This window comes from Pararge aegeria, chromosome 12 (genome assembly GCF_905163445.1).
Source record: "Pararge aegeria chromosome 12, ilParAegt1.1, whole genome shotgun sequence".
In the NCBI taxonomy this organism is placed as follows: domain Eukaryota; kingdom Metazoa; phylum Arthropoda; class Insecta; order Lepidoptera; family Nymphalidae; genus Pararge; species Pararge aegeria.
In genome coordinates, this window is record NC_053191.1 from 9,857,773 (window position 1) to 9,878,150 (window position 20,378).

A 20,378-nucleotide genomic window follows, 5' to 3' on the forward strand; every position below is an offset into this window, starting at 1 on the left:
ATTGGGTACGTATTCTTTAACGTAGCAGTATTTATAACTGAAGTTGTTTCGATATTGCAGTGCTTCCTACTTTCACGAATTTCTTGTCTTCAAACAGTGTACTAGAACTTCGTGGAGGTATTGAAACCCTAAGCACGCTATTGCTAGATATTAAGATAAAAATATTAAGAACAACTCTTAACATACTGGAGTGGCGATTCTAATCGGGTAATGTTTTAAATTCTGTCGTCTCAAGATTCTGTTGCGGTCAAACAAAACTTGTAGGCCTCCAAGAACAGTCCAGGTTGCCCATGAATGTAGAGAGACACCGTCTCTTGGTTGGGTGTACAGGTCGTCAATATATATTGCGCTATTTAAAGATGTAGATATCCCTTGCCTTGTAGTATCTACGCAAATAAAAAAGTTTATTAATTATTTATACTCGTATATACCACGCGTACAACTTCTGATAATATTATATTTACATATAATTTTATCAAAAGTTGTACGCGGATGAAATCGCTGGCTAGTTATTCTTTAAACGACGTGTAACAGAATAACGAAATACTATTGAAGGATGCATAAGTATATTTCATAAGGAATCACCCTAAGAATAAATCAAAAAAGGCATATCTATTTTTCCATACAAACGTATTCAAAACAGTCTAAGTGTTTACTTATTACAACTCTATAGAAGATAAAAGACAGACACGTGCATAGAACCTACGCTACGCGACGTGTACCTAATATAGTGACAGATTTCACATGACTTTAATTTTGCATGCGATGTTAGGGCTGCATCGGATTTCTTTTAGTAAAAGCTATGGCAGTGGTTTACTCAAAAACTATTAGGTTTTCTGTTTCACAGATAAGTCTCAGAGGCAGTACAAAATGTACCTCTAAAGCCTGTTAAGTATTATTTTGGTTTTCATTTACACGTTGTATATTATTTCACAAAGATGTTTGTATTTGTATAAAACATCTTCCTTCGTACTAATGGTAATTTATCTTTAGAATAAGGGCCAATGTAGTACGACTACGTAACCTAGATCTCATGCATGATCCAGCTGCATATCATAGATCATAGGTGGTTTTATCTTTCTTATGTATTTCTCTTTATGTATTTTTTGACAGTATAAAAATAACTGTGTGACACGCAATTTGAGATAATCTTACAATTCATATTATAATATTTAATATTTACATATTAATATTTGTCGGCCGATTGGCGCAGTGGACAGCGACTCTTCTTTCCGAGTCCAAGGCCGTGGGTTCGATTCCCACAACTGGAAAATGTTTGTGTGATGAACATGGATGTTTTTTCAGTGTCTGGGTGTTTATCTGTATTTATGTATATTATTCATAAAAAATATTCATCAGTCATTTTAGTCTCCATAATTTCTTTGGGGCTAGATGTCGACGTGTATTGTCGTAGTATTTGCATTTATTTATATTATTTAATACTAAACATTAAGAAGATAGCTAAGTTATTACTATACAGTATAGATGTAAGTATTTCAAATGGCTTGCCAGAACTACTATTATATATATATACGGTATATTTTACCATAAAAGTTTTTCGAATTATTCCACCGTTGATTGATCAGCAGGACATCAGCATCATAACGAACCGATTGGAAGATATCCGGTACACTATCCCCAACTACCACCCACTTGTACCAGCTACAAAACGATCCTGGATTCACCTGCATCATAGAAATATAAATGAGGGAATGGATTTAACGAATATACTTTTATTGTACATCACAAAAATACGGAATATAGAATATGAACAAGACACAATTCATACAATTTGACGGCTTTATCGGTACACCGTACGGAGCGATCTCTTCGAGACAATGGTGTAAGACAGAGCTACGGAAGAGAGAGCTAGGAGGTAGTTACACTGTACAATCAAGAGATAGGTATTTAATAATATTAAGGGTTAAGGGGTAAGAATGTTAAGGGTAAGGTTTCATCACCTTCTGGCAAGTGTCGGAGAGTCTAACCGTAAGTTTTGTCACTTTATTTTAAGTAACAAAAATAAAATAAATAAGCCATCCAATACTTATAAGAAGGTGGTACACATGCCATGCATTGAAAAATCTATGTCTAAAATAAATATAATGTTATGAAGGATACAAGGCTAGAATATAATGTATGTCCAATCTTTTCAGTATTTGAGATAACGTAAAATGAAATAGAAGCAACTTTTTTATTTTTTATTCCACTACATGTTAGCCTTTGACTGCAATCTCACCTGATGGTAAGTGATGATGCAGTCTAAGCTGGTAATGGGCTGTTAGGTTAGTGCCAGTTATATTTAAAGCATTCCCCTTAATCGTTTACTACGCGACATCTAAATCGCTTAGCGGTCGTTGTCACTAGCCACGGCCGAAGCCTCCCACCAGAGCAGACCAGAAAAAAATTAGAAATTATAAATTCCCAAATTGGCCCTGTCGGGAACCGAACCAGGTCCTGGTTCGTTGCTGGACAAAAGCTTGAAACTACAGCGCTCACCGCTGAGAAAAACTAGTAAAGTTAACTGAATTTTAGTAATGTATTTACTAAAATTAAGTTTTGAATATTGCTATGTATATTAACTATTAAGTTTTAAATATATGTATCACTGCGACTTTCGGCATTTTAAAACTAGTATACACTTTTTGTATTTTTTTAAATTCCTCACATCTGATAAAGTTCTCAGAATACTAACTAACATGGGCATTTAAAAAAAATTGTGATACGCATCATTTTAGCCTTGTTCAATATAAATATTTTTTTTTATATATATTTACGAAGTCTATTCAAACTATACTTTTTTAATAACCTTGTATGATAAATCGGTGGGCGACGGAATATACAGGACTCCTTGTATTTTATGTAAGTGTGCTTGTTCCAGAGCTGAAGGGTCACACGAGAAAGTTGCAAATATTCCATACTTGAAGAGTTCGCGAGATAATAAGACTTTGTCTGCCAACAAAATTACACAGAACACATAAATTGTACATTTTGAAGCAATTGCCGTAAGTTTTTGAACTAAAAAAAACAGTTCGGCACGGGTATAAAACGATGTTTTTTAATACATTTGTGAATAAATGCCAATGGTAATTTATAGATTTTTATGAATATTGGTTGCCTAAAAGAGTATTAAAAAATAATATTTCATCGCCTTTTGGAGGCAAACTCTCTTTTATTGGGATCATGAGATTTGGTGAGTCTCACACTCTAATTATTAAGTATGTAATACTTATTCATTATTAATTATTTAATACTTATTAATTATGTTTAACAAGTATTTACTCGTATTTGTCACGAAAAAACAGTTGTACTCGTGCTATATATTTTTTTTATTCCACTACGATTATGCATATAAATGTCACAAACCCCAACCCATCTGTTTCTAAGTGTTTGAAATCTCGATTGAAAACATACGAGAGCCAGTTGAATAATTAATTAATTAAAAAGTACCATCTATTGTTTTTATCTTTTAATTTATTGCATAATATTTCTCACCATGTACTGGCCAACATGCCAAAATTATAACACTACTGACTAATTTGTATTTAAACAACTCGGCAACAGCTTGCGCTAACATGATATCGACTAAGTTCAAATCTAGGTATTCAAGTGAAGAAGTGAAATAATGATTATAATGCACGGTTATTATGAATGCATCGAAACAGTATTAAGTGTCCTCAAATTGCTTTCGTATGTGAAGACAAAAGGCAATTTTAGCTTGCATTTTACATGAGGTGCATTCGGCATAACATTCCAAATGACTACTTTGACTTAACGATAGGGGATATTAAGGCTGTAGGTTGTTTCGAATAGTAAACGAATTAGATATTTAAAGTCAAAATATTAAACGTAATGTTTTATTTCATAAAAAACTTTAACAAAGAATATAATTTACTCAATGTATACACTATATTGAGAGGTTTAAATAATTAATATAATCATATAAATATTTTTTTTAAGAATAATTATGATTAAAAATGGCATCCACAGTGGGAATGCAGTTCGAGAGGCTTAGGTTCTAGAGTGATAGGAATTGGCGACGGTACCATAAATGCGTTCATAGGCAGTCCTGGTGGCGGTAAACGGCACGGGGGCGGCGGTGCTGGGGGAACGAGGGATATCACGATGGGCGCCTGAGCTGGTGGAGGAGGGCAAAAAGGTGCTGGGGAAGGTGCTTGCAGAAATATAGGAGATGGTGGCGGCGCGGGGATCATTAGAGGCGCGGGTGCCGGCGCCGGCAGCATGATAGGTGCTGGTGGTGGGAAACAAAATTGTGGTGGTGGTGGAGCAGGAAGGCAAAATTGTGCTTGTGGTGGAGCGGGAAGACAGAATGGTGCTGGTGGAGGGGGAGCGAGACAAAATGACGCTGTTGGCATTGGTGGAGGTAGGATTAAAGGAGCCGGGGGTAGACATGGTGGAGCGACTGGTGCTGGTAACATTATCGGCGGCAGGCAAGGTGGAGGTGGAGGTGTAGCTGGCATCAATACAATTGTAGCAGGTGGTGGAGCCTTCTCCGCGAGACCGCATTTACTACATTTATCCTTTTTTTCTGTAAATGAGAAATTTGTATTTAATATTTTATGTAAAAGAAGTATTAACGATTTTCCGTGGGTACATGAAGCAAAATAGGAAAATTAAAATTATACAACTTACCATGCTTAGCCGCCAGTAAAGGTTTTAGTAATCTGAAATATGATTGGAAGAATTAAACATTAATGAAATAAAAAAATATATACATTTTCAGGTTGTTATATTTGTTAACATATTATTTGTATACTTACGAAGCCAGTACTGATTTTTTACATTCTTTCATTTCCTTTAGGGCTTCCAACTGTAAAAATAAAAATATTTTCCTTTAAATAAACTTCATAATAAAAAATTTATGGTCTGTTCATTGAAAGAATAATATATCGGGCTTACGCACCAAACATAATCCTTTTTCATCACACGCTATTATAAAATTTGATGTTAGCATCATTACACAGAGTGAGGACCAAAAAATCTTTTGTCCCCCCATTTTAGTTTGGTACAATACCAAGCTTTGATGTGTTTAAATATTTAATTGTTAGCTATATAAGCATTAAAAAGCCTTATCTTACATAATATCCCTACGTGATTACCGTTTAACAATAATTCTATTTATTTTGTAAGGTTTTTTATGATAAAAAATCAGACGTGTTGATAAAGGAATTTGAAATTCGAATTAGGCAATTTAAAATATTTCTGTCTTGTCATAACTGAATTTTATTTATCAACTATTTCATAAAATTATCTTGTTATAGGATAACTTAAAAGTACTTCCATCTACTTGTACGAAAGACTATACCTAATATCCGAGTTCGTCCGATAACCTATAGCTTAGTAGGTAAGCGGTAGTTTGTAAAATGTATCTCTCCTCTTTGTCTCGCCCATCGGCTATGGATCAGTGGCGATCGAAGTCACACTGCCCATTTATGACAATAGGAACGAAAAACATAAAAAGTAGTTTGAAACAGTTTATAATGTGGGGATTACCCTTTATATAAAATAATAAAAAATGTTTGCAACCCTACGTCTTGATTTACATAAAATGTTTGCAACTTTACATCTTGATTTATATAACATAATAAAAGAAGTTTTAAAAGGTTTTATAGTGTGGGAATCACCCCAAGCTGAAATAAAACGAAGTAGGTAATTTCCAATTTTTGCAACTTTACATTTTTGTTATACGATAACTAATAATAGGTATCTATATATTAGGTAATTGGTTCTAACACTAAAAAATAAATTAATTGATTTAATTAAATTTCTTAACTACGCATAAATAAGATCATTTAACTGATTGCATACCCACTGGTGGTAATTTTTTTAAAGATAAGTATTTAACACTTGCATAACGTGTTTAATCTTATTCGAATCTCGAGATAACACAATGGAGACAGTTATAACAGAAGAAAGGCCAGTCAATTCTTAACCGCGGTCAAATAAATATAGCGATGAGTCTTAAGATGTCACATAAAATTGGAAGTAATATTGCTTTTCGATTTTGGCTTCTTCTGTTTTTAGTGAGTAATTTATTCTAACTTTTATCTTTCGTGGTAATAACTGTTAGTATACAGCATGTAGTGGGCAATGTTTAGGTAAATTTATTTATTATATTATTAAGTTTCATTTATTAAAGAAACGCGCATGCGTCCCTATTTGCACGCAAACTTCCCGCACCGACTTCAGCTCGTCAAATAAAACTTAACCGCTTCCAAAACTAGTGGAGTAATCGCGAGAGCTGAGCTTTCAAACCCATATTTCAATACGACAAATTCAGTTTATAATAATTAAAAAAAAAACTGAAATCCTCAAAACTATATATCGTAAACGCTTCGTTTTTGTTGAAGTTGATTGCACCCCTTAACCCTTTCTAATATTTGTGGTTGTTACTTTATGAATCGTTTTTCCTTAATAAAACTTATTATTATCTCATACATTTTTAACTTTATTTTATTTCAGGTACACGTTTCATATGGCCTCAACTTAGGACTAATCTCCGGAGACCTCAAGCGTACTTCTAATCCTCTTATTATCAGAAAGACTTCACACCACTCCCCAGTGACTATAAATATAAAATCAGGATTACCCAAACTACCTGCTGTAATTCCCCCTGTATTCACACCTAAGATATCTAAAAAACCTTCTGCAATAAAAACAAAGAAAAAACCTCTTTTAACTAAAGCTCTTCGCTTGCGTAAATTACCAAAATTACCTAAGTTGCGAAAATTACCAAAATTACCAAAATTGCGTAAATTACCTAAAGTGCCACGGACACTTAAATTACCAAAGATACCTAAATTACCTCTGTTGCCGTTAATACCTCCCTTACCTTTAATACCAAAATTACCATTCTTACCATTGTTACCGGTTTTACCTCCAATGCCACTTTTACCAAGATTTTCCAAAGTGTTAAAACCTATCCGCATACCGATTTTAGGTAAAAGTACCTTAAAGGCATTAGGCTCGGAAATACGTCCAATTCGTGTTCCTGCTCCTAATTTAAAAAGAAACATTTTGGAAAAGCTTGTTAAGCTAAGAAATGATGGATCTCTCACCACTGCTGAATTTATTCGTTTTAAGAAACTTTTGTTGTAATAGTAAATTATACTAGATTATGAAAAAAATAACTATTTATTTTTATTATTTGGGTAAATTAAAATGTAAGGTAGTTAATAACCTTCATTTTTATTACATCTCATAGATGTTATGTCTAGAATAAGTGATGATAACAAAAAAAAAATACCTGGCTAAGTTTTTTGTGGGCTCTTCTTAGACCAGGGCGCGTTTGGAAACCTCGTAGCTTTAGGTTTAAGTTGGCGTACGAAGTTATCACCATCCCCTTACAATTATGTAAACATATATGTATGAACGCTTTAAAAGTCTGTGATAGGCCTCCATGAATAAAGAAATTTTGAATTTGAATTTGAATAATGGTGACTTTTCCAGAGTCCAGGGGTTCTTACTACCATCCCTTAAAGATGTAATATTTTAAAGTGATAGGTGCTTTTATGTACTGAGGCTGGCAACCGAGGGGGTTTTGGTAGGTTGGTGGGTAGAAATCCCACATAACCCAAAGTCTCCCACAGAGAATTGGGTATCTTTTGAGAAGATTTCCCCCCCGTCAACAAAAAAAAAAAAAAGGTGCTTTTATATAAGGATTAAAATTATTATGAAACAAAACGTCAACAAAATTAAAATAGTACCGGTTAAAGCGGTGGTAGCAGGAATGCGTGTTCTGTGCGATCATAAAATCGTAACTTCACGTGAACTACATATTATGACGTCGAATTTGTTATTTTTGTATCCAATGTCCTTATCCTATTTTTCTGCCAAATTACATCAAGATTGGCCAAGGTTGAACTAAACATAGATAATCAATAGCTAGACGGACAAACTTTCGCAAGCAACATTACCTACTACGGTTTCATCTTAATCATTTCAATCTCCCTATCATAATGTACTAGTAATAATCCAGAGATGTGTGACTTAGAATCAGCACCAACAAATTGTCGATTGCGCTCGTGAAGCAACAGTGACTTAAATATGAATTTGTGCACCAAATTTGGAAGTTTAAAGGAGAATTTTGCTGACGTCGATTTCAGCTCCTTAACCAAAGGCGAATAGTAATCGTTTCATTAAAAGTCAAAATTATAATCTGAGTTGATTCGTATGCAAAAGGAAAACCAAGAAAATTTCTACCATCTATATTTATAATATAACTGTAACTGAAAGATTTCTGTACGTTTAATATATTTTGAAAATTTGTTTTTTTTTTTTTTTTTTTTTAAATAAATAAATAATATAAATAAATATACTACGACAATACACACATCGCCACCTAGCCCCAAAGTAAGCGTAGCTTGTGTTATGGGTACTAAGATGACTGATGAATATTTTTAGGAATTATATATAAATAAATACTTAGAAAATACATATTTTAATCGATACTGAGTCCAAAACATATTTTTCTATAATTTTTGTCTATCTGTCTGTCTGTCTGTCCGGGCATCACGTGAAAACTACTGAACGGACTCAAATAAAACTTGGTATAGTGGTAGTTGATATTACGGGTCAACATAAAGGCTACTTTTTATCCCGATAAACAATAAGTTTCCTCTGGGAAATGGGATGAAAACTTTTATCAATTTTACTTAATATTTCTGTTAAATTTGCACCGATTTTAATCATTCTTTTTTATTTGAAAGTGTATACTATCAAGCATATATCATATTTTAATAAGGATCTGATAAATATTGTCGGAGATAACGGACATAACTCTTCACACATAACAGCGAGTCGCAAGGTATATGGGACAACGATCGAATGTATACGTACCATCCTAATAATATAATAAATGCGAAAGTTTGTGAGGATGGATATATGTATGTATGTATCAACTAAAATACCACGTTAAATAATAGTAGGTACATAGCTACCCACGATGATTATGATGTTAGCATTATATATTATATATATTCTAGCTTCTCGATTGACTCATACGCTGACGAAGTCGCGGGGGTCCGCTAGTTTTATTATAAAATGTTAGCGATCAAACCTTTATAATATATGTGGTATGTGTGTACATATAAAGCAATGTAAAGTCTTAAGCCAGTGAGTTGCTGCTGTCTGCTTAGGAGTTCTGTTCTCTGTCTCTGATGATACGACCGATGGTATAGAGCTACGGTATAAAGTCGTAAAAAACTTTCATCTCTATATGCTATCCCTATTGCTTTTGGGGAAAAATAGCTTATATTTTAACCCGAAGTATGGGCTATAAGTACGAGTATACTAAATTGCATTTAAATTCGTTAAGCACTTTCCGCGTAATGCGCTTACTTATATTGAAACTTTCCCTGCAAAAATATTAAATGTAGGACGGACAGGTCCCTTATAGGTATTCAAACTCTCATTTCACTGACTTAGGGTTTGAATATCTTTTCTTAGTGGATACCTACACTAACAAAGAATACACCCTCTCAAATTCCTGAATATAGGAGTAGCGGTTGAGGCGGTAGGTTGAATTTTCTGTAATATTTCATTCCTAAGTAAACCTCTTTGGGGGTAGAACTTCTGAAGACTGTGATACACATATTTCTTTATTTTATTTTGGAAGCAACAAAGTGTTATGGATATAACTTGAAAAATGACAAACTTTCATACAAACCACTATTTAATCCCCTTGGGGGTTGGTTTTTAAAAAATCCTTTCTTAGTGTGCGTTAACGTCACAACAGCAACCTACTGTCAAAATTCCGAGTTTCTAGCCTCAGCAAGTCCGCCAGGACTTTAAATTTTATATCTATAGAAGAAAAAGATAGATAAATAGGTAAGTTTGATGTCCTTATAAAAATTATAGCTACTTAGCTCGCAGAGCCGATGGACTTTAAGCATCAAACGTAATCAAAGAAATTGGGGGAACACCCTCCAAATTACCTATTTCCAGCAGTGGATCTCAATCGGTTTATAGGTGATGATGATAAACAGATTTTTATAATAATAAGTTATTTGAACGAGCGAAGAGTAGTATTGCTATTTTTTATCATAACTGAAAGCATTTTGTTTAAACATTGATAATGATACCCTATTTAGAGGTAAGCAAAGTTGTTTGGTTTTAGAGGTCTATCACAAAAAATGCTTTTATTTAAACAGAAACTTTTATAATCTTTCAAGGTAGACTTCGAAATAATTTAATGTTTGTTCTTTGGCCATGGATTAACATAATACTTTTGAAAGTTTATCTTTTACTTAATTTAAAAGGCTTTGGAATTAATAAAAAATAATAAATAAATAAATATACTAGGACAGTACATGCATCTAGCCCCAAAGAAAGCGTAGCTTGAGTTATGGGTACTAAGATGATTCATGAATATTTTAATGAATAATATGCGTAAATCTGTATAATATATATATAAACACCACAAAAACTCGAAACTTTCATGTTCATTAACAAAAAAAAATCCAGTTGTGGGATTCGAACCCACGGCCTTGGACTCAGAAAGTAGGGTCCTGCACGTCGCTGCACACTGCGCCAATCGGCCGTTAAATTGATAGATTGATTTATAGACAAAATATAATTTATCACTAAGACCTCGTTTCGCTTGGTTAAAAAATTTACTGTGCAACGCCGTACATCTTCCTACTACAAGTAAAACTTCTTTTAGTTAGAATTACTGAACAACACAGAATTGTGACTTAATTCTCGTAAAAAAAATATGTTATCGTTGTTTCAAAATTCTACTTAAATTAAATAATACTGCATGTAATAAACTTAAAACTTTATTACAGAAATCATAACTAGATTCTTAAAACTTAAATATACTAAAAATTTTAGTTGGTAACAAGGCACATAAAGTCTTCCTGCTAGGAACAATAACTGATTGTTCTAAGACTGCCTTCTACGCCACGTATCTAATTTGCCACTTAAAGTTTTCACTTCAAAATGGTAACATTGTAGCAATGAAAATGATTGATGACAGTGCCTTCTTTTGACTAAAGCTGTTGAAGCAAGACCATAAAAGTAAAAATAAAATACATGTGACAGAGTAAGTGTATAGAAATAAGTTCCAATTTCATCCGCAACATGGAGGGTTTTTTTTAGTTTCCTGGTCAGGTTTTATATACATTTATATATATTGTTCCGAAACTAAGTAAGTCTCTTATTTCTAACTTTGTCTGCTACAGAGTTAACGGCGCGAACCACTGCGTCTTTGAATTTGTTGAAGTATTGCATCAGGGGCCACGTGATAGGCCTTTCGTCCGCCTTACAGGTGAAACAGTGGTCTGACAACAGAGGACTTAGAAGAGATCTCTTCGTTAATATGCTGCTCTGAAACAAAATTAATAAATTTAATAAACAAAGCAATCGAAAACCAAAAAACTACTAAGTAATTAGTAGGTAACTACGATTTCTTCATTAGTTTCTTTAATAAGATTTAGTCCGCAGAGTATATATCATTAGACGATTTTCTATAATAGGTCAAATCTGTTTGTTGCGACATCATACCAGTAAATCATAATAACTTAGAGATATATATCTTTCTGCGTATAATATACTATAATACATTGGAGTTATACGATGTTTATTAGTACGGTCTCAGCTAAAGAGGAAGCATTTTGATTGTTCGGGATTTACGCGCCTCCGGAAAGTAATATGCAAACCTCAAGATTGAGCTTTGCATTATATTAATTAACTAGCAAACACCTATCCTTTCCTATTTATAATATTATATCTAATATTTAAAAATAATTTTGACTAGGAACATGATTATACTGATATCTTTTCTGCAGTTCTCATGATAACGCGACTTTTAGACATTTTGCTTAAACTAAGTGTCAGACTTGTCCAGCATCTGCAAAAAGAGCATTACGTAGATCTAAGTTATTCTTTAAGGAAACCGGAAATGAAATAAATAGAAAAAAATTCAATGACACAGACGATCTTTTGTTCGATGTGCCAAATGACGCCAAATAAGCGATATGATCAGTTTTAATGACAATGCGAAAGTTAATATTGATTATTGTAATAATTTCGTGGTAATTCAATTGTTACAAATGAGTTGACATCGGCCACGTATTAAAATGTCATGGCAGTATTTACTTCTCAAGACAATATTTTAGTTAACTAGTCGTTACCCACGACATCTTCCGCGTTTTCATCGTAGATTATGCAAGCTATATTTGCGCTTTAAAATAAAAAAAGAATTTTATATAACTAACTACATTTAGTAGCAGTGGCTGAAAAAAAACTAAAATGTATGAATCTGAACTGATTTCCTCATAACTAAAGATATAAATAGGTGTGTGCGTTTACACACCTATTTATATAATATTTAGTTTTACCATTCAATATTATGGCCATGTACACTTATTGATTATAGTAGTTAAACGCATACCAAACATTGATTATAATATATAAATCGTGTAAATGTTACAACAAAATATTTAATTATTTATTTTTAACTAAGTAAAAATGTGATGGTAAAATTTTATAACTTAAATCCACTGCTGCTTCGTTATATGCAACTTTTTTATTCCATAAACAGAAAATATATTCCATTGGACAACATGGATTTAATCTCTTTACAATCGGGTGTATAGTAACATACAATTCTTGTTCATATCCTTGCGGACACAATGTTAATGATTTTTTTAGTTTAAAGATATTTAATAGTTATTAGATTCGATGAATAATACTTTGTCAAAAATGATAATAATCACAAACTAGCATTAATATTTAAGATATTAGATTTATAATTCTGAGAAGTATATCTACGACTGAAATTTACATAACAGAAAAAAGGCGGTTACGGACTACGCGCGGTAAAGTCCACGAGGTAAAAAATGGGCAAGTGCGGTCAGTATTAAATTGACGTCTAGTTTATAAATAAATATACTACGAAAATACAAACATCGCCATCTAGCCGTAAAGTAAGCGTAGCTTGTGTTATGGGTACTAAGATAGCTGATGAATATTTTTATGAATATAATATACATAAATACTTATACAAATAAACACCCAGATACAAAAACAAATTCATGATCATCACACAAACATTTTTCCGGTTGTGGGAATCGAACCCACGGCTTTGGACGCAGAAAGCAGGGTCGCTGCCTGATGCAACCGGCTGAGTTTATCTTTGAGTTATAATAATTCCACACAAGATTTGCAAATAATCACCTTGTGAAAAAGAATTCCCTACGTGCCAAATTTTAACGAAGGAACCTACATAAAAAAGTTACATAATACTAAAAAAGCCAGTTACGTCTGTAACAAGATGAAAATTATAAATAAAACTTTGTTTCCTATTAATTCTACACGAGATTTACAAATGAAATCCTTGTTCAAATTAATTCCATACTTGACAAATTTTAAGACTGCAGGTATTGAGGTGAGTGAAAATTACCCATTGAATAGGTGTCGATTATAAATAAGCGAGTGGAACTTTTAGTAGAAAAGGCAGTAACTTTTGTTTGCTTTGAACTAAATACTTGCTTTTTCTACAGCATTTTGAGGCTATATTTCAGTATTCAGAAGTAGTTTTTAATACATTTGCAGGAAGCAGTTGTTGAGAGAAAAGGTCCGTCTGACACGGACGACAGAAAGATGAACAGCAAAATAGTTTTTTAAGAAATGTCTAGTTTTTATCGATTTCTGTCGTGCAGTGGCTTCGCTCTAATCAATCTCAAAAGTTGGCGCTCTTGGGGTTCGATGCCCGTCGGGGTGGAAAAGTGAATTATAAATTTCTGAACTTTTTCTTGATGTCTGCTTCTACCTTACCAACGAAGACGTACCCCAAGCGATTTGGGGTTCCAGCACGATTTCGTCTAAAACATATTTGATGTATGGTTTTAATACAACTACCATACCTCTAACAGGTTAGACCGCAACCATTTTTGAGTGCATCATGACTTACAATCAGGTGATCTTTGCAAGGAGGTTGCATTGCAGTCAAATGCTAACTTGTAGTGGTATCCTTTCTAATATTATAAATGCGAGTGGATGTTTGTTTGCCCTTCCTTTACGCCCTAACTAAGCGATCAATAAACTCGATTTTTGTGAGTTCGTTGATAGGACGAAGAAGAAACATAGGTTACTTTTTATTCCAGAAAAACAACCCTTATCCACGGGATTTATAAAAAATCTTAAAAAACGCTGACAAAGAACGCCGCGCAATAGCTTATAAAATTAAAGTTCCATTTTCGCACTATGAGATGCGGAACCTAAAAAATTGTAAAAATGTAAAATCAAACCTCCGCAATGGACACAGCAGCCAACACCACGCAAACCCAAGTCAAATGCTTTCTTAAATTCATTCTCAAAATAATACTTGGTTACAAGAAACAAGACTAAGCTTCCCGCATAGCACCCACTGGCAAACCACTGCATTTTCCAAATAAATTATACATATACAGCACTCAGTAACATCGGATACGATCACGTATGATAGATAAGCTACAACTAACTTTTAGTAATCTTATAAATTTAACCTTGAATACTCTTAATTAGGGTACCTCTTATTTCTCACTTAGACAGATTGTCCATAATTAGTCGTTATGTTTTGAAGAGATTCTTCATTAGGAAGGGAAAATTTTCATAAGTGTGGTTGGGGGAGTTATTTATTAAATTAAACGTGAAATATGAAGTATAAAAGTGAAATCTTGGGCCTAATCGACCCTCGAAGAGCCGGGTCAGTTTAAGATGCTTGCAATTTAAGTTATGCTACTCAAGAATTCAAGATTGTCAGCTATACTTTAAACTGAGTTGAATTGCTACAAAAGCGACCATCATTTTAATTTTAATTATTAGATACTTTAAAATAAATTATAATAAAATTGTTATTTGGCTTATCATGGTTTTTTTATATTCTTGGGTTTAGGTATATTGAATATAATAAAATACAGCCTCTAACCTTTTCCAATAAACGGACTCTCGAATGCAAAAATAATACTTTGACCCTGAGTAAAGTGTATTACAAACGTGCATTTCTTCCATACATTCCACTCTTTAATTTTAGTAAAGGTATATCTGTAACAAAATCAATCTAGAAACGATGCTAGTTTCGCTCTAGACAATCCACGTTATTAAATAAATGGACATGTCCCGTGACATACCACTAGTGTTTCCAGGGCTTCATTCAAGAAATCACTGTCATGATATTTTTTATATCGCGCCTGAACAAGTAGAAGCACTGATTACAAAAAGTTTTTCGTTCTTTGTCCGGATTTAATCAAAATACACATGGAAACCCTAACATAATTACATATGTTAAGAACACATTCGTTGTGTTTTGCTGATGCTGCTGTTTCGGTTGACGTTCATGAAAATGCGAACGTGATTGTTCGCATTTTGACGAATGCAAGTAAAAATGTCGTGGTCTCAATACGGGTAACATGTGTCAGTACGTGGCCATTGTCGCAACAGTGGTGGTTGGTATTTATTGCCTCGAGATTAAACGGTGATTTTGGTAACGTGACGAAATCGCGGCCTTGGTGTTTACGTCAAAGCGTTCCCAAACAGAAGTGGTCAGATGTGACAGGATTGTGAGGTTATACGGAGAATTGCAAACATGCAGCCGGGATGCTATCTACAGGCGGAACGTCAACCTATCCCTGCGGCATGTGTATTTCAAAATGAGACTTCTATAACTAATCAATTAGACCTTCACGCAAAGCTAACAGAATCGAGGCCTCTCCTTCTACACCAGGAACTCTTATCATGATGATTATAAACTACATTAACCACTGGCCTGCCCTGCCAATGCTACAACGATCTTGACTGCCTCTGTTTGGGGAACGCTAACTGTTTAGATTATTTCGGGATATTACGATATTAAAATTAAAAGTGTTTTCTTTTATTATATATACGAAAGTGTGCCGGTTCGTTTCTTATCAATGTATGGCTCAAGCGATTCAGATTAAACCTGGCTTAGAGACAGCACTCGATATTATTATCCCGAAAAATCTATTAGTTTTCCCCGGATTTAAAGAAATACCTATATCCACTTGGATGACCCGCGAGGGTGACGATTCGCGGGAATCAACTAATGTAACATAAGTCGCGTCTCAACATGATCATTTGTGTTCAATGTTCAAAGTTAATCTTCTTCAGTTGAATAACTGTTTTTATTAGCTCTTTAAATCAACAAAGATTTCGTATGTTAAGATTCGAAAAAAAAATCTCATCATGAAAAGCTAGATAGAAAAAACATATTGTAAAATTAATGAAATTTAATCTAGCACTGAGCATTATTTTTTGTTTGAAATGTTAATACATTTTTTCAAGATCTACTAGTTGTCGAGTTTAAAATAATGTTAAAAATATAATTATTTTTAGGTTTCAATGACTCATAATAATGTAATTCCGAATCAAATAGCCTTTCTGCTATTTTAGGTATATAATATTTTTTTATGTACGTATTATTTTATATTAAGGATAAAATCCCAACAATTCTTTGAAAATTGTTTTCAGTTGGCGCTTGCTGCGTGTATTCCTTCACCACTACGATTGACAATTGATTGTAGATCAGAAGAGGTGAGACTGCGCGATGATTTAAAAAATTATTATTTTATAACAGTGATAGAAATTTATAGTATTTTTGGCTGTTAAAGTACAGCTTTCGATCAATATTAATTGTTTATTTAAGTGACATTTTCCATAGCCTGAAACAAACACAAATTATTAATTTCTTCAATATTATTATTTATATGTATATCATTCTTACGAAGTTCATTTTTGTTTTATTCTATAGGTAAGTGCGTAAGATTAATTTTCCTGAAAGACTTATGTGCAGATACTTAACTTAGACCTATCTTAGACCTATAATTACGCCTTACTTACATAAAGAGAAGATAAGATAAATATCTATTAGTGGGCTTGTCACCAAAAATAATATAAATACTTTGATAAACTACTACTTACACATAATACTTAGTAAACCCGGATATATACAGATTATAGTAAATAAAGGGTTTAATTATGTTACAGGATCTCTTACACGTGCCAAAATCCAGATCCGCTGAGTTATCGAGAAGTTTTAGCAGTTCACGCTTCGATATAAACTCGTTTTGTAATTTGATACACCGTGCGATCCCGGAGGCTATAAAGGACGGAAAGTTCGTAACTCTTCCAGAAGCGGACCAAGTCGGTCATAGCGATACAGTGGCTGCGGTAGCAGTTGCTCCACCAAGAGGTTTTATACCTCCAGGCTTACCAAAATTAAGACCCTCAAGACTTGGCACACCTAGGATAGATGTACCAAAACTCAGACCGATATTGCACGGTCTAAAAGCACCAAGAATAGGCCCAACGATGTCATTTAGGCAATCCAGATATGAGGACGAAGAATCGAGTGCGGAGCGAATGGAGAAGTTCAAAAAAGGTGTTCAGAAAATGTTGCACGTTGTCAAAGTTATTGGTAAAATTGATCAATACCTATCGGAGAGAACGCGGATTGTAGTTGATAAATTAACAAAGACATTTTCTGATTGATTTTTATGATATAATTTTAATATGATATAATTATTATACCTACATTCATACTGTGCATTCTTTAAGTTATCCCTAAAGTGACGTTCAAAATGACGTCATGCATCGCGACACGAAGAAGGGCATTGTTGAGAAATACACTCTTGTACATGCAGCAAATATCTGTTCGTGTGGACAACAGACCGTGTGCTCAACTCCGCGTTATATATTATTATTACACTGGCCTCACTCATTTTGGTGCCTAAGATTTTAGACCTGATTTTGGGTATATTTTGTGAGCTGATACAAGAAAACTAGTCCCATTTTTCATATCAGCTCTTCTTCATGAGGAACATATATATACATACATATTTAAAAATTTTTTTTTTTTTTTGGAAATTATAATTGAGTGATTTCTTGAGTAAGATTGTCCTGGACAATCACGCATAATTCCCCAACAATAATCAGTCATCATATGAACATCCCATCTGCCTTGGTATCTGTGCTCTATTGTTTTTATATCAAACAACGTGAGGCTCCCACACCCAATTGAAATAAGAATTGTAGATAAACCAGAGCTGTCAGCTGACAGTTAGGAGCAACATTGTAGTTCATACTAACTACTTAACCGACTAAAGATGTGAACAGAGCTGCAACAAAACAATTTTTTTTTGTAGGCCAGTGTCATTTAACATATTATAGCACCGTTACTAAAAATATCACTACAACGGCGTCCATATGTGTTTATAACTGTGTTTCTTACCAGAGTATGCATACGTTAAAAAGATTGCATAAAAATGCCAGAAGTCCTCCTCCTATACGAGTTACATATCAACTTTAGGTAGGCAGTGCTTCTGTGCATGTACAAAGTGCACGCCACTGCTACCGACCTCACCAAGCGACCAATAAACTTGATGTTTGGCATAGAGTTAGTTGACATGAGCATGTTCTACTTTCATCCCAACAAGAAAAGTGGATTGGTGGACTCCACACGCCTGTGAGAACATTGAGAAAAAAACTCAGGCATGCAGGTTTCTTTACGATATTTTTCTTCATCGTTAAAGCAAGAGATATTTTTAATAACTTTAAATGCACACAACTTAGAAGAGTTAGTCACGGGGTGTCCTAGTTTGGGGTCCGAGTTAATTTAAATAAAAATTGTACTTTTGATTAAATAAAAACCATAATTATTATTACTAACATGACAGCCCATTCTCGATGTTGGAGACCAAGAGAACAACGATGACATGAGCGTGCAAGGCGGTGAGCCCATTTCCCTCAACACGGAGGTCTCATGGGTCATCTCAATGGGGCATGTCATTATACTGACCTTCGAGGCCATAGCCCTAGGCGTGACATAACCGGATTAAATTTTAAAAAGTTCAAAACTAAAACGTGCACTTTTCCATTTTCCATCCATTATTCAGGAACGGGGAACCCATTGAAATATACATACAAATCGATCCAGCCGTTTAGAAGAAGTTTGTTGACATTGCATATTATTTTATCTACGAGTATGTATTTAACATGTTTCGCACTTCCTGACGATGTTTCGATCGCGCGAATTATGAAACTACGGTCAGTAATGTCAACATTACATTAGAAAAGATTATAATACAGTGTTTAAAATGTTTTTATTTTCTAATATTAGGTGTAACTCTTTTAATTTTTTTTTGTAAGAACCTTCCACAGAATATTGAACAACTTCAAAAAAAGACATCTGAAATCTGTAAAGTCCACAAAGTTCCCATGTTACGGCATGATCAGGAGAAATACAGATTCATTTATATATATTATTATATATATATATAGATAAAAATAATACTATCGGCACTATGTGACTGACGTGTTCGTGCGAAATTTTTATCGTTAAAAATCATTAACGTATCTATTAAAAATTCATGAAAAGTCAAGGTAAAAAAATCATGTTATTGTATGTTAATCAACGAATGCAAAGTTATATGCACAAGCGTGCACTTTAACTATGTGCATTAAAACTTGATTGTTTTTTATTTTATTTTATTTTCATATGATATGGAATATTCATGTTCATTATGTTACTTCGTTTATGTTTGTCTGTAAAATACTGCAATTAAACCTTTTGCCAACGCTATATGCTCTTTCTTTTTAACTGTGCAGTATTATTAATAACTTTGCCCTGCGGTTTCATAGCATAAATAACAGGACCTGTCATACTGATACATAGTCTGGAACATTGATCAATAAATCAGCTACCTGTAGAGATTTCAATCGTACCGGAAGTTACAAATAAACAAATATACAAACAAAATTTAGCTATACGATACTAAGTATAGATAATAAAGATTGCAACTTCTTTCAACATAATATTTCAACAAAGGCGACTGAGGTGTGTGCAAAACATAAAATTATCCTCGCTCTTTGAACTTTAATCACAAATGCCAAATTTAGATAGATAGATAAATTCTTTATTGCACACAATTAAGGGATAAAGATAATATGAATGATGAAAACAAACAAATGCCAAATTTACAATTTTTTTCAAAAAAATTAAAAGTTAATGACAAATCAATATACCTACTGATCTGGTTTTGCTCCCAAGAGATCATTACACAATCGGGTCTTTAATCGTGCTTGCGCGTTTTATACCCTCGAGTGTAAGCATCAACGTAGCACACTAGTATTATGATGTACTTTATTTAAATCATATTTAAAAATGTTAATAGAATACGATAATGAAATCCTCATACTAAAGAAAAACAATATATAAAACGCATTTAAAGAAAGTAATTCAGTTCAAGTATGTTTTTGTAGCATACATTTCACAGTTGTTAATGGAATATTTATTTTGGAATTAAAAGTTAACAAGTTAAGATAGAAAAAAAAAAAACGGTCACAGTCCTCTGATTTCT

At 33.5% G+C, this 20,378-nt stretch overlaps 3 protein-coding genes across 4 annotated transcripts; 2 read left to right on the forward strand and 1 right to left on the reverse strand.

Moving 5' to 3' along the window:
• Positions 1-3,841: 3,841 nt before the first annotated feature.
• LOC120628370 (leucine-rich repeat extensin-like protein 3) lies at positions 3,842-5,063 on the reverse strand. Its single transcript, XM_039896707.1, has 4 exons — positions 4,925-5,063; positions 4,782-4,831; positions 4,654-4,685; positions 3,842-4,549 (listed from the first exon to the last, which is right to left on the reverse strand). Exons 1-4 carry the CDS (start codon positions 5,015-5,017, stop codon positions 3,972-3,974), a joined length of 753 nt encoding a protein of 250 aa, XP_039752641.1. The 5' UTR covers positions 5,018-5,063; the 3' UTR covers positions 3,842-3,971.
• Positions 5,064-5,929: 866 nt separating this feature from the next.
• LOC120628371 (RNA-binding protein 12-like) lies at positions 5,930-7,200 on the forward strand. The gene is made up of 2 exons (XM_039896708.1): positions 5,930-6,044; positions 6,484-7,200. The coding sequence occupies exons 1-2, from the start codon at positions 5,976-5,978 to the stop codon at positions 7,117-7,119; spliced, it is 705 nt and encodes a 234-aa protein (XP_039752642.1). The 5' UTR covers positions 5,930-5,975; the 3' UTR covers positions 7,120-7,200.
• Positions 7,201-15,336: 8,136 nt separating this feature from the next.
• On the forward strand, positions 15,337-19,600 carry LOC120627857. Of its 2 annotated transcripts, none has more exons than XM_039895960.1 (3): positions 15,337-15,449; positions 16,492-16,554; positions 17,008-19,600. In XM_039895960.1, exons 1-3 carry the CDS (start codon positions 15,414-15,416, stop codon positions 17,509-17,511), a joined length of 603 nt encoding a protein of 200 aa, XP_039751894.1. In that variant the 5' UTR covers positions 15,337-15,413; the 3' UTR covers positions 17,512-19,600. The 2 variants fall into 2 exon arrangements, with proteins under 2 accessions (XP_039751894.1, XP_039751893.1); XM_039895959.1 differs by lacking the exon at positions 15,337-15,449 and adding an exon at positions 15,494-15,637.
• The last annotated feature ends 778 nt before the right edge of the window (positions 19,601-20,378 follow it).

Excerpts from the sequence above, each read along its gene's own strand:
- LOC120628370 (XM_039896707.1), bottom strand. The coding sequence starts at position 5,017 with ATGGGGGGACAAAAGATTTTTTGGTCCTCACTCTGTGTAATGATGCTA. Across the intron at positions 4,832-4,924 it reads ATGAAAAAGGATTATGTTTG|TTGGAAGCCCTAAAGGAAAT; the intron begins GTGCGTAAGCCC and ends TTATTTTTACAG. Across the intron at positions 4,550-4,653 it reads TTTACTGGCGGCTAAGCATG|AAAAAAAGGATAAATGTAGT; the intron begins GTAAGTTGTATA and ends TCTCATTTACAG.
- LOC120628371 (XM_039896708.1), top strand. The coding sequence starts at position 5,976 with ATGAGTCTTAAGATGTCACATAAAATTGGAAGTAATATTGCTTTTCGA. Across the intron at positions 6,045-6,483 it reads TTTGGCTTCTTCTGTTTTTA|GTACACGTTTCATATGGCCT; the intron begins GTGAGTAATTTA and ends ATTTTATTTCAG.
- LOC120627857 (XM_039895959.1), top strand. The coding sequence starts at position 15,590 with ATGCAGCCGGGATGCTATCTACAGGCGGAACGTCAACCTATCCCTGCG. Across the intron at positions 15,638-16,491 it reads AACGTCAACCTATCCCTGCG|TTGGCGCTTGCTGCGTGTAT; the intron begins GCATGTGTATTT and ends AATTGTTTTCAG. Across the intron at positions 16,555-17,007 it reads TTGATTGTAGATCAGAAGAG|GATCTCTTACACGTGCCAAA; the intron begins GTGAGACTGCGC and ends ATTATGTTACAG.